This window comes from Sebastes fasciatus, chromosome 4, assembly GCF_043250625.1.
Source record: "Sebastes fasciatus isolate fSebFas1 chromosome 4, fSebFas1.pri, whole genome shotgun sequence".
Taxonomy (NCBI): Eukaryota; Metazoa; Chordata; class Actinopteri; order Perciformes; family Sebastidae; genus Sebastes; species Sebastes fasciatus.
Window position 1 is genome coordinate 12920837 of NC_133798.1, and position 12748 is coordinate 12933584.

At 40.9% G+C, this 12748-nt stretch overlaps 1 protein-coding gene across 1 annotated transcript; it reads left to right on the forward strand.

Moving 5' to 3' along the window:
* Window positions 1-1129: 1129 nt before the first annotated feature.
* LOC141765848 (myosin heavy chain, fast skeletal muscle-like) lies at window positions 1130-12040 on the forward strand. Its single transcript, XM_074632098.1, has 38 exons — window positions 1130-1351; window positions 1433-1570; window positions 1667-1823; window positions 1915-1942; window positions 2031-2130; window positions 2236-2328; window positions 2417-2480; window positions 2562-2660; window positions 2753-2856; window positions 2968-3106; window positions 3219-3337; window positions 3625-3774; window positions 3874-4044; window positions 4133-4433; window positions 4567-4631; window positions 4732-4819; window positions 4932-5049; window positions 5133-5256; window positions 6438-6574; window positions 6665-6920; window positions 7005-7247; window positions 7332-7508; window positions 7590-7735; window positions 7826-7916; window positions 8016-8405; window positions 8517-8643; window positions 8733-8851; window positions 8937-9133; window positions 9434-9617; window positions 9725-9890; window positions 10005-10129; window positions 10238-10546; window positions 10640-10843; window positions 10949-11074; window positions 11163-11333; window positions 11426-11530; window positions 11641-11736; window positions 11858-12040. Exons 1-38 carry the CDS (start codon window positions 1145-1147, stop codon window positions 12023-12025), a joined length of 5802 nt encoding a protein of 1933 aa, XP_074488199.1. The 5' UTR covers window positions 1130-1144; the 3' UTR covers window positions 12026-12040.
* The last annotated feature ends 708 nt before the right edge of the window (window positions 12041-12748 follow it).

Genomic DNA, 12748 nt, shown 5'->3' on the forward strand with positions numbered 1-12748 from the left:
ATATAAGTTGAATTTATTATTATTATTATTATTAATTGTTTATTTTTTTCGTAATAGTTTCTTTACATTACTGATTCTTGCTGTGGTTGTTTAGTGCTATGGTCACTGGTCACAATACTATGCTCATGCTGATTCAAAACTGAAAGACTTTATCATGCTTACTAGTAAAAAAAAAAATTATTACTTTAGTCATTCATGACATACTTATATTATTTTGTTTAAATTGTACGATCACAATAAGGTTCTGTAAATTAAAAATTATTACACAACTTATACTTTAAAAACAATTACTTTTAAAAAATAAACATGTATTATAATTTAAAAAGTTTAGGAAAATAGAACACTGATGTATTTTTAAATTAGTATACCTTATATAAATGTTGTTCAAGAGCCTTAAATAAACTTTAAATTGAAGTAATGACTAAGCAAAAATGCAGACCTGGCAATAATAACTGAAACCTGAAACATCAGCTGATACAATTTCAACTTACATTTCCTTCCTGCCTGCCAGCCCCACCACATTTGGTATGTATACCATAATTAACTTCTACTGTGTCATCAAAACCTGATTCAATATAAAGGCTACTTGAGAACACAACCGTGTGTGCCACTGAAGACCTGAGTTCCTGCTTGTGGTAAGACTTTATGCTCTTAATCTTGAGACCATTTTAATTTGTTCTTCATTAAAGAAATAAGTTATGTTAATAGAATCATTTGTTGAGTAAAACTTGTTTTACACCTACTTAATAACAATAAAACCTGTTTTGAACAGGATTGGTGAATACTGTTGACATAGAGGTGGTCAGGTAAGGACAACTTTCAAATGTTTAACTTTTCTTTACAAGCGTTTACTACTTATGTAAAATTTGTCTCATTCATTGCATGTCTAGAGTTATTCATCCAAACATTTTGACAAAACACAACAATATGTTAGTATTTATTCTCAGTAAAATCTAAGTCTGAAAAGGACTTTGAGTAAAGTTGAAGCCCACCTGTACAGTAACGATACACAGACATGGATTCAGTATGGATATGTTTACTATTCAGCAGAATTTAGAAAATGCTGTTTAATTACATGCCCTTAAAACATTGGTATAATGTTGGCAGTTCCTTTAAAATTATTTAACAGACATCAGCCGGCACCATGAGTACGGACGCGGAGATGGCCCAATACGGCAAAGCCTCCATTTACCTTCGTAAACCAGAGAGGGAGAGGATTGAGGCTCAAACTGCCCCATTTGATGCCAAGAGTGCCTGCTACGTGGCCGATGTCAAGGAGCTGTACTTGAAGGCAACGATCATCAAGAAAGATGGTGACAAAGTCACCGTCAAAGTCCTTACCACTGAGGAGGTTGGTATCATAAAGTCAGAGTCAACTGGGTTTTCAATATGATCAGTTCTCATTGTGACAAATGTTGTGTTACAGGAAAAGGTAGTTAAAGAAGCTGACGTCTCTCCAATGAACCCTCCAAAGTATGACAAGATTGAGGACATGGCCATGATGACCCATCTCAATGAAGCCTCTGTGCTGTATAACCTCAAAGAGCGTTATGCAGCATGGATGATCTACGTAAGACAATCTGCTTTATGAGAAAAGACAACTATTGAAAATGGCTATACTAGTAGGAAACATAGTTAACGGGTGAATATCTATGATCACTTTCAGACCTACTCTGGGTTGTTCTGTGCCACTGTGAACCCCTACAAGTGGCTCCCAGTGTACGATGCTGAATGTGTATCTGCCTATAGAGGCAAGAAGCGTATGGAGGCTCCACCCCACATCTTCTCTGTCTCTGACAACGCTTATCAGTTCATGGCGACTGGTAAGTCATGACTATAACAATGTAGAATTTGTCACTATGAGGTTTCTGTTGCAGTAAAACATAGTTAATTCCTTTGTTTTGGATTCAACAGATAGGGAGAACCAGTCTGTCTTGATCACGTAAGTTTGTTACATTTACATTTGTTTAATGTGTTTAGCATAGTCAAATATCTTGATCAAATACTTATATATCTGTGTCCATACCTAGTGGAGAGTCTGGTGCTGGAAAGACTGTGAACACCAAGCGTGTCATCCAGTACTTTGCAACAATCTCAGTTGAGGGGGCCAAGAAGAGGGACACTTCAAAGGTATGTTACTGATGATTACAATTCAAGGATCTTTACCTAAGGAATATTTTTTCCAGAGAAAAATAAAGTCATTAACCAAAAATAAATTCTAAACCTGGATTATAGGGGTCACTGGAGGATCAGATTATTGCAGCCAATCCCCTGCTGGAGTCCTATGGTAACGCCAAAACTGTGAGGAATGACAACTCTTCTCGTTTTGTAAGTATGAAATGATTTCTACAAATGAGAGGTCTTGTTAAAGATTGCCCATGTGGAGGGACATTAAACATCCCTTTGTTCCAAACAGGGTAAATTCATCAGAATCCATTTCGGCGCAACTGGCAAACTGGCTAGTGCTGATATTGAGACATGTAAGTAACAATCCTCAAAGTACATACAAATGACTGGAATTGACAATTGACCGGGCTGTGACTTACGAACAATATTTTTAGATCTGCTGGAGAAGTCTAGAGTGACATTCCAGCTTCCTGCTGAGAGGGGCTACCACATCTTCTATCAGATGATGACCGCCCACATACCGGAGCTGATTGGTAAACAGATTGAGAATTTGCACGTTTAACATACTTATAGTTTTCATATGAAAAAAATGTCATGAACATTTTCACCCTTTTGTGATTTCCAGATTTGGCACTCATCACAACCAACCCCTACGACTTCCCAATGTGCAGCATGGGTCAGATCACTGTGGCCAGCATTGATGACAAAGTTGAGCTTGAAGCCACTGATGTGAGTGATCTTCACTTCAAAATATTTAAATATATTCTGCATTAAATGCAACATCAAAAGTGCATTTTCTACAATGATTATGTTTTGTGTGGACACATCTTTTGTACTCAGAATGCTATTGATATCCTGGGCTTCACTAATGAAGAGAAGATGAGCATCTACAAGAATACTGGTGCTATCCTCCACCATGGTAGCATGAAGTTCAAGCAGAAGCAGCGTGAGGAGCAGGCTGAGCCAGACGGCACAGAGGGTGAGTATTTAATGTCAGCTCAAAGTGAATAGCTTGGGAACAACAGTAAAAAAACGTTTAATCATACTTGTTTCTGTTCATATCATGATGGAAATCACTGAACTATTTTCAGAGGCTGACAAGGTTGCTTACTTGCTGGGTCTGAACTCGGCTGACATGCTGAAGGCTCTGTGCTATCCCAGAGTGAAAGTCGGAAATGAGTATGTCACCAAGGGACAGACTGTACCTCAGGTAAAAATAAATTATCAATATCCAATATTCTACTATTTAGTTAGTTCTACTAAAATAATGTAGTGCAGGATTTATTAGAAATAAAGAAATGCAATGTCAGTGTTCAATTTATTACTATTTTCCATGAGTTTTACACATTGAATGCTAAATGCATAATGCATAATAAGTCAAGGACCATCTTAGATGGATTTTTTGTTTCATTTATCTCACAAATTAAAAATACTAGTAATCCATTATTTTACAAAATGATTGACTGACAATCAAATAACATCCTTGTTTTTATTTAGGTGATGAACTCAGTGCCTGCCCTCGCCAAGTCTATCTATGAGAAGATGTTCTTGTGGATGGTCATCCGTATCAACCAGATGTTGGACACTAAACAGGCGAGGCAGTACTACATCGGTGTCCTGGATATCGCTGGCTTTGAAATCTTTGATGTAAGCTTCATTTCCAACAATTGACCAGCCAATACTTTCTATGACAGAATCATTCTTATTGCCTACAAGAGATTATACTGAGTATTTGTCTCCTCGCAGTTCAACACACTGGAGCAGCTGTGCATCAACTTCACCAATGAGAAACTGCAACAGTTTTTCAACCACACCATGTTTGTCCTGGAGCAAGAGGAGTACAAGAAGGAGGGTATTATCTGGGAGTTCATTGACTTTGGCATGGACTTGGCTGCCTGCATCGAGCTGATTGAAAAGGTAATCACTTCATTTTGTGATTATATGTAATTGTTCTTAATTTGACGTAATGTATCACTCAATGACACTTCTTCCCGCTTTTTTCAAGCCCATGGGTATCTTCTCCATCCTTGAAGAGGAGTGCATGTTCCCCAAGGCCACAGACACATCCTTCAAGAACAAGCTGTATGACCAGCATCTTGGCAAAAACAAAGCATTTGAGAAGCCAAAGCCCGCCAAAGGCAAGGTTGAGGGCCACTTCTCCCTGGTGCACTATGCTGGTACCGTGGACTACAATATCTCTGGCTGGCTGGACAAGAACAAGGATCCACTGAATGAGTCTGTCATTCAGCTGTACCAGAAGTCCTCAGTGAAACTGCTGCCTGTTCTGTATCCTCCTGTTGTTGAGGGTATGAAAGTTTCCACAGTAAACTAAAACACATTTTAAGGTTATAGATACTGAATGTTTTCAACAGTAGCATGTGTTCATATAAATTTGATGTGTTGTTCTAAAAAAGCATGTCTACTTAAAATTATCAACAGAGGCTTCCAAGAAGGGAGGCAAGAAGAAGGGTGGTTCTATGCAGACTGTGTCTTCACAGTTTAGGGTAAGGTTTAACTTTGCAAATGTATCCTATATATCTCAGTTTACAGTCAAGTTCACAATTGTGGCATTTTATGACAAAAGTCACCATTTTACATCTACAGGAGAACTTGGGCAAGCTGATGACTAACTTGAGGGCCACCCATCCTCACTTTGTGCGCTGCCTGATTCCCAATGAGTCAAAGACTCCAGGTACATAGAGATCATAATCTCGACACTTTGTTGGTATGGTTTACTTAAAATGGGGCTGCTTCAACTGAGACTATTTATTCAAAGAAGTTGTTATGAAATGTCTTTTTTACAGGTCTCATGGAGAACTTCCTGGTTATCCATCAGCTCAGGTGTAACGGTGTGCTGGAGGGTATTAGAATCTGCAGAAAAGGTTTCCCCAGCAGAATCATCTATGCTGACTTCAAACAGAGGTATCAATGGATATTTTAATAACATTTTGATGCAGATTATTGAAATAAAATGCTCACACTGACCATTAATTATCTCATTAAAGGTACAAGGTACTGAATGCCAGTGTCATCCCTGAGGGACAGTTCATTGACAACAAGAAGGCTTCAGAGAAGCTGCTTGGGTCAATTGATGTTCCTCATGATGAGTACAAATTCGGACACACCAAGGTAAGCACTTGATTTCCTTATTTTACTGAAGAATAATTACCAAGGAGGTTAAGTTGTTCAGTCCAGTGTGTTTGATTGTTTTTCGGTTAACCCTTTGAGACCCACAATAGACCATTTTTTGTCTTTTTTTGGGGGGGTGCGGGGGACAGTGGGTCTTTAGGGGAAGATAGCAGGTCAGCAGTATATGTCACATAGTGGTAAATCATCTGAAAGCTGGGAACCTGAATATAAATTGCAGATGCAGCTCAGCACTGTGTGTCTAGTTGTTCTAGTCATGAATCAGAAATAAACATGAAAATAAATTGTGAAATTTTATCTTAGAAATTTTAGAACTTTGTTATTAGGTGATGTCTGCAAGAATTTCATTTTTTGGCGATTTGATGGCGAGCACTTCTGTTCTGGAAACTGCTCAGAAACCCCCTTATTGTCAATATACCTAGGAAAACCATTAAGACACTGACTGCCCTATGGTCTCTAGTGTCTGGTTTTAAAGTTTCATGAGGCTGTGATTATCCTAGAGGTCACCACAAGTTATTTTAAACAGTAAGGTCAAATTACTAAAAAAAAATGGTCTCACTGTATGAAATGGCTACTATGGGGACTAACATCATCAAACATGAATACAATTGGGCTCATTGGATCCACAAGAATCTCAGCTTTACATTGATACCCAACTTTATGCAATTCCAAGACTGTTTAGGGACCCCAGTATGCAGAAATATTCAAACACATCATTTTTAGAATAACCGAAAATAACAGATTTATACTGCATTCAACAAACTGCATGGTTTTTGCGCAAAATTGCATAGGATTGTCATAAAGTTAGCATGTCTGTAAAGCTGGTGGGCAGCAGAGTCCTGCCGTGTGTTTGGCAGAGCTAACAGCTCACAGGGCTAATAGAGCTAACAGAGCTTACGGAACTAAACACACAGCAGGACTGAAATTTTCTGTTCAGAGGAAGCATTACACAGTGAACTGCAGTTTAGCTGCAGACAGCCGGTGCAGACAGCTGCAAAATGATAGTGTATTACATATGAGTGAAAAAGGCTTCCGATATGCTTGCGTACTAAACGAAAAATGATCCTTGTTTGTTTGTTTGTTTGTTTGTTTGTTTTACAGGGTGTGAAGTATTCGCTATCAGAGTTCATCCTACATTCATTTTTTAATTTTTGTTTGTTCAGGTGTTCTTCAAGGCCGGTCTGCTGGGTACCCTTGAAGAAATGAGGGATGAAAAACTGTCATCTCTGGTCACCATGACTCAGGCTTTGTGCCGTGGTTACGTCATGAGAAAGGAGTTTGTGAAAATGACGGCGACCAGGCATGTTGAAAACAGTACATTTTGACTTGCACAGTCATGGGATGAATAATGAATATTACTTTGCCCCTAACAGCAACTTCTTTTACACAGGGATGCCATATATACCATCCAGTACAATATCCGCTCATTCATGAATGTGAAACACTGGCCATGGATGAAGGTGTACTACAAGATCAAGCCTCTGCTGAAGACTGCTGAAACTGAGAAGGAGCTGGCAAATATGAAGGAGAACTATGATAAGATGAAAACTGACTTGGCTGCTGCCCTGGCAAAGAAGAAGGAACTGGAGGAGAAGATGGTGTCCCTTCTGCAGGAGAGGAATGATCTGCAGCTGCAAATCGCATCTGTAAGTACACATCAACAGGCAGTTATGCTTTTTCACGTTTTTCAATGTTAATGTGCTAACATCTATTTTCATAAAATGGACTAGGAAGGAGAGAATCTGTCAGATGCTGAGGAGAGATGTGAGGGACTTATCAAGAGTAAGATCCAGATGGAGGCCAAACTCAAAGAGACAACTGAGAGACTGGAGGATGAAGAGGAAATCAATGCTGAGCTCACTGCCAAGAAGAGAAAGCTGGAGGATGAATGCTCTGAGCTCAAGAAGGATATTGATGACCTGGAGCTTACCTTGGCCAAAGTGGAGAAGGAGAAACATGCCACTGAGAACAAGGTTCGCAAATAATAATCAGTCCATCAGATCAAGTACAATTATAGTGATTACCATTTATTGACAAGTACTTTCTTGCAAACATAGGTGAAGAACCTGACCGAGGAGATGGCCTCTCAGGATGAGAGCATTGCTAAGCTGACCAAGGAAAAGAAAGCCCTTCAGGAGGCTCATCAGCAGACTCTTGATGACCTGCAGGCTGAGGAAGACAAAGTCAACACTCTGACCAAGGCCAAGACCAAGCTTGAGCAGCAAGTGGATGATGTAAGTTTACAAAGACACTTGGATTGGCAAAGCAAGTTTCTTCTTGAATGTGATAATTAAAAACTCATATTATTTATACAGCTTGAAGGTTCTCTGGAGCAAGAAAAGAAGCTGCGTATGGACCTTGAGAGAGCCAAGAGGAAGCTTGAGGGTGATCTGAAACTGGCCCAGGAATCCGTCATGGATCTTGAAAATGACAAGCAGCAGTCTGATGAGAAAATTAAAAAGTAATATAGTTTTTTAATTTGTACAACAATCATTCTTTTAAAATTGTGGTCAACTGCATGAACTCTATACTTTATCTATCACTCTCACAGGAAGGACTTTGAAATCAGTCAGTTCCTCAGCAAGATTGAAGATGAGCAGTCAATGGGTGCTCAGCTTCAGAAGAAGATCAAGGAGCTTCAGGTGACATATTGTGTTACACAAAACATTACTGTATACATTTCCTATTTTGTGTATTAAAAGTGAACGTTTACTGAAAGACATCACATCTACATTCAACAGGCTCGTATTGAGGAACTGGAGGAGGAGATTGAGGCTGAGCGCGCTGCTCGTGCCAAGGTTGAGAAGCAGAGAGCTGACCTCTCCAGGGAACTTGAGGAGATCAGTGAGAGGCTGGAGGAGGCCGGTGGTGCCACTGCTGCTCAGATTGAGATGAACAAGAAGCGTGAGGCTGAGTTCCAGAAGCTCCGTCGTGACCTTGAGGAATCCACTCTGCAGCATGAAGCCACTGCTGCTGCTCTTCGCAAGAAGCAGGCTGACAGCGTTGCTGAGCTGGGAGAGCAGATTGACAACCTCCAGCGTGTTAAGCAGAAGCTTGAGAAGGAAAAGAGTGAATACAAGATGGAGATTGATGACCTCTCCAGCAACATGGAGAACGTTGCTAAAGCAAAGGTACACAATGCATTACATGCTATTTTAATACACAAATTAGAATTGTAAATAAGGTAATTAACATTATAAATAAAATCTGATCACGGTTCTCATTTATCTTTTCCTCATTAGGGAAATCTTGAAAAGATGTGCCGTACTCTTGAGGACCAATTTAGCGAACTGAAGACCAAGAATGATGAAAATGTCCGTCAAATCAATGATTCAAATGCACAGAAAGCACGTCTCCTGACAGAAAATGGTATCTACAAGTTATCCATGAATGAAATATTTTGTAGGTTATTGAGAGACAAAACATAAACTAATGTATTGAGACATCTTCCACACTAGGTGAGTTCGGCCGTCAAATTGAAGAGAAAGAAGCTCTCGTCTCCCAGCTGACCAGAGGCAAACAGGCTTACACACAGCAGATTGAGGAGCTGAAGAGAACGACTGAAGAGGAGGTTAAGGTAAGAAACCACAACTAAGTGTGTATTTGTATTATTTGTTTGGGATGAGGACATTTTGTGAATTCAATAATATTTCTTACACCAGGCCAAGAATGCTCTTGCCCATGGACTGCAATCAGCTCGCCATGACTGTGATCTGCTGAGGGAGCAGTTTGAGGAAGAGCAGGAGGCCAAAGCTGAACTGCAGCGTGGAATGTCCAAGGCCAACAGCGAGGTGGCTCAGTGGAGATCTAAGTATGAAACTGATGCCATCCAGCGCACTGAGGAGCTTGAGGAATCCAAGTGAGTAACATTCAAACAATTAAATGGCCAGTTCAGAAGTGAAGCATTTTAGCATAACTCAACTGACAACTGCATTGTTTTTGTCAATACTTGCATTTAAACAATGGTATCCAATCATTTTAAATGTGTTCAGTGTATTATTTTGGGGCATACATTTTAGAATATAGCATCTTTCATATGTTCATTTAGGTTCTAAAAAAGATGTAATTATTTGTATTTAAGATATGCAAACATATCTGGAATAAGTATTTGTAACTTTAACAATTTGACTGAGAGACAAATCTTACCTTTTCCAAACAGGAAAAAGCTGGCCCAGCGCCTTCAGGAGGCTGAGGAACAGATTGAGGCAGTGAATTCCAAGTGTGCTTCTCTTGAGAAAACCAAACAGAGGCTCCAGAGTGAGGTGGAGGACCTCATGATTGATGTGGAGAGGGCCAATGGTCTGGCTGCCAACCTGGACAAGAAGCAGAGGAACTTTGACAAGGTAGCATTGTTTACTTTGTGTGGCCAGGCCATACAAACAATGACATAGATATATTTATTTGTCTTGATGTTGCTAACCAACTAAACTCTATTAACTGTGACATTAAGGTGTTGGCAGAGTGGAAACAGAAGTACGAGGAGGGTCAGGCAGAGCTTGAGGGAGCACAGAAGGAGGCTCGTTCTCTCAGCACTGAGCTGTTCAAGATGAAGAACTCTTATGAGGAAACTCTGGATCACCTGGAGACCATGAAGCGTGAAAACAAGAACCTGCAACGTGAGTTTTATATTATGTAACCGAATATTGTATTAGACGCATGTGTGTAGATTTAAGTGTTTCTATTTTACATTTTAAGGCTTAACGATATAAAACACATGTATCTCTCTGCAGAGGAGATCTCTGATCTGACTGAACAAATTGGCGAGACTGGCAAGAGCATCCATGAGCTGGAGAAGACCAAGAAGCAGGTGGAGACGGAGAAGTCTGAGATCCAGACAGCTCTTGAAGAGGCTGAGGTAAAAAAAATTCTAGGGAGATCTTATGAAAAAAAAAAAAATCATGGACAAATGTACAATAAAAGGTTTGAAGGCAGATATGAATATTTCATTCTTTGATATCATCAGGGAACTCTGGAACACGAAGAGTCTAAGATCCTGCGTGTCCAACTGGAGCTCAACCAGATTAAGGGTGAGGTGGACAGGAAGCTGGCAGAGAAAGATGAGGAGATGGAGCAGATCAAGAGGAACAGCCAGAGGGTGATTGACGCCATGCAGAGCAATCTGGATTCTGAGGTCAGGAGCAGGAACGATGCCCTGAGAATCAAGAAGAAGATGGAGGGAGACCTGAATGAGATGGAGATTCAGCTGAGCCACGCCAATCGCCAGGCAGCTGAGTCCCAGAAGCAGCTGAGGAATGTGCAAGCACAGCTGAAGGTATTGTAAAACATACAGTTGTTGCACAGACTATGGTCAGTGCAGGTACATTCTGGCACTCATGTGAATATTTTCCTGAAATTTTTTCACTAGGATGCACAACTGCATCTTGATGATGCTGTCAGAGCCCAGGAAGACTTCAAGGAACAAGCTGCTATGGTGGATCGCAGGAACGGTCTCATGTTGGCTGAAATTGAGGAACTTAGAGCTGCTCTGGAACAGACAGAGAGAAGCCGCAAGATCGCTGAGCAGGAGCTTGTGGACGCCAGTGAGCGTGTTGGACTTCTGCACTCTCAGGTGAACAAACCCAATCATTTCTTCAATAATTAAAAAATCAAATTAGATTCTAAATAACGTGAGGCACATGATAAATTAAATGACTAAATCTTTTTCAACTTTTAGAACACAAGCCTTCTGAACACCAAGAAGAAGCTTGAGTCTGACCTGGTCCAGGTCCAGGGTGAGGTGGATGACAGTGTTCAGGAAGCAAGAAATGCAGAGGAGAAGGCCAAGAAGGCCATCACTGATGTAGGTTTAAATTCAATTTGGTCTTACTTCTACTCCAATGTGTTTTTTCAAGATATTTCTCATTAGTATTTTATGCCGTCTCCTTTAGGCTGCTATGATGGCTGAGGAGCTGAAGAAGGAGCAGGATACTAGCTCTCACCTGGAGAGGATGAAGAAGAACCTGGAGGTCGTTGTTAAGGACCTACAGCACCGCCTGGATGAGGCTGAGAACCTGGCCATGAAGGGTGGCAAGAAGCAGCTCCAAAAACTTGAGTCTAGGGTAAGAAAGTTATGTTAAGATTTGCGCAGTCAAACAAATGTAGGAAAATATATGGATTCTAAATATTCTATGAATATTCTGTTTTTTCAAAGGTGCGTGAGCTGGAGGCAGAGGTTGAAGCTGAGCAGAGACGTGGAGCTGATGCTGTCAAGGGTGTCCGCAAATATGAGAGGAGGGTGAAGGAGCTCACCTATCAGGTACAGTCACTTTTAAAGTTAACATACAAATCAACTTATGTTGATTTAACTTATTACTAAAAAGATGTCAAGATGTACTTTATATTTTACTTTAAAATAAACTTCCACAGACTGAAGAGGACAAGAAAAACGTTACCAGGCTGCAGGATCTGGTTGACAAGTTGCAGCTCAAGGTGAAGGCCTACAAGAGGCAGTCTGAGGAGGCGGTAAGGAAAACTTATTTCTTTTCATCACTGAAAACTTGATAATGTGGCAGATTTATTTCACACAAAGCAGACCTTTTGTCTTTTAGGACATTAACAAATGTCAATCTCTGTGTTTTTTCAGGAGGAGCAGGCCAACACTCATCTGTCCAAGTGCAGGAAGGTCCAGCATGAGCTGGAGGAGGCCGAGGAGCGTGCTGACATTGCAGAGTCACAGGTCAACAAGCTGAGAGCCAAGAGCCGTGACTCTGGCAAGGTAAATATATACACAATTTCGCTTAATGAAAATTAAATCAAACAAAATTCCTCCTACTCTAACTTATGTCACACAATGCTTTAGTTATGGCTGAAAAAAATGACCATTATAGCCTTAAAAGGACTATACTTGCAGGACTTTGTAACTTCTTACACGTATAAATCAACCGGGTTAGTGTCCCATGCGCGCTCGCATATTGCTCGCATATTGCTCGCATATTGCTCGCATATGCGCGCTCTCGCATATGCGCGCTCGCGTGTGGCTACGCTGTTAAGACAAGACTCCAACACAAACTACACAGAAGCACCAAAACCGCAATGTTATATCTAATGAAGCCCGTCTTGCAAAACAGTGTTGGCCGCGGTCGTAGTACGCAGGGGAGACTGTAGCTTTGGTCTCCAGGGCCGGAGTCTCTGCTGTACTCTGCTCCTCTGCTCCTCTGCCTGCCTGCTTGCCTTCACTCAGCTCGCTCCACCTCACATTCATGCGCGCACACTACACACTGCAGAAGACTTCATAGCTCTGAGAATATCTAGTGAATGTACAGTGGACGTTTGTGCAGAAATAAATGCTGAAGCTCCTCCAGACCAACAGAGGTTTTCCGTGTCTTGTGAAATGACGGGGCTCCGCAGCGACAAACGTTATCGTCTCCGACCGGGTGCCGGTGTCTCCCTCCCACCGCGGTCGGGAGGCTGAAGCAGAAAAAGCCAACACTAGGATCAGCAGTGATTCATGGAGAGACCTTCGTCTGGTTAGCTA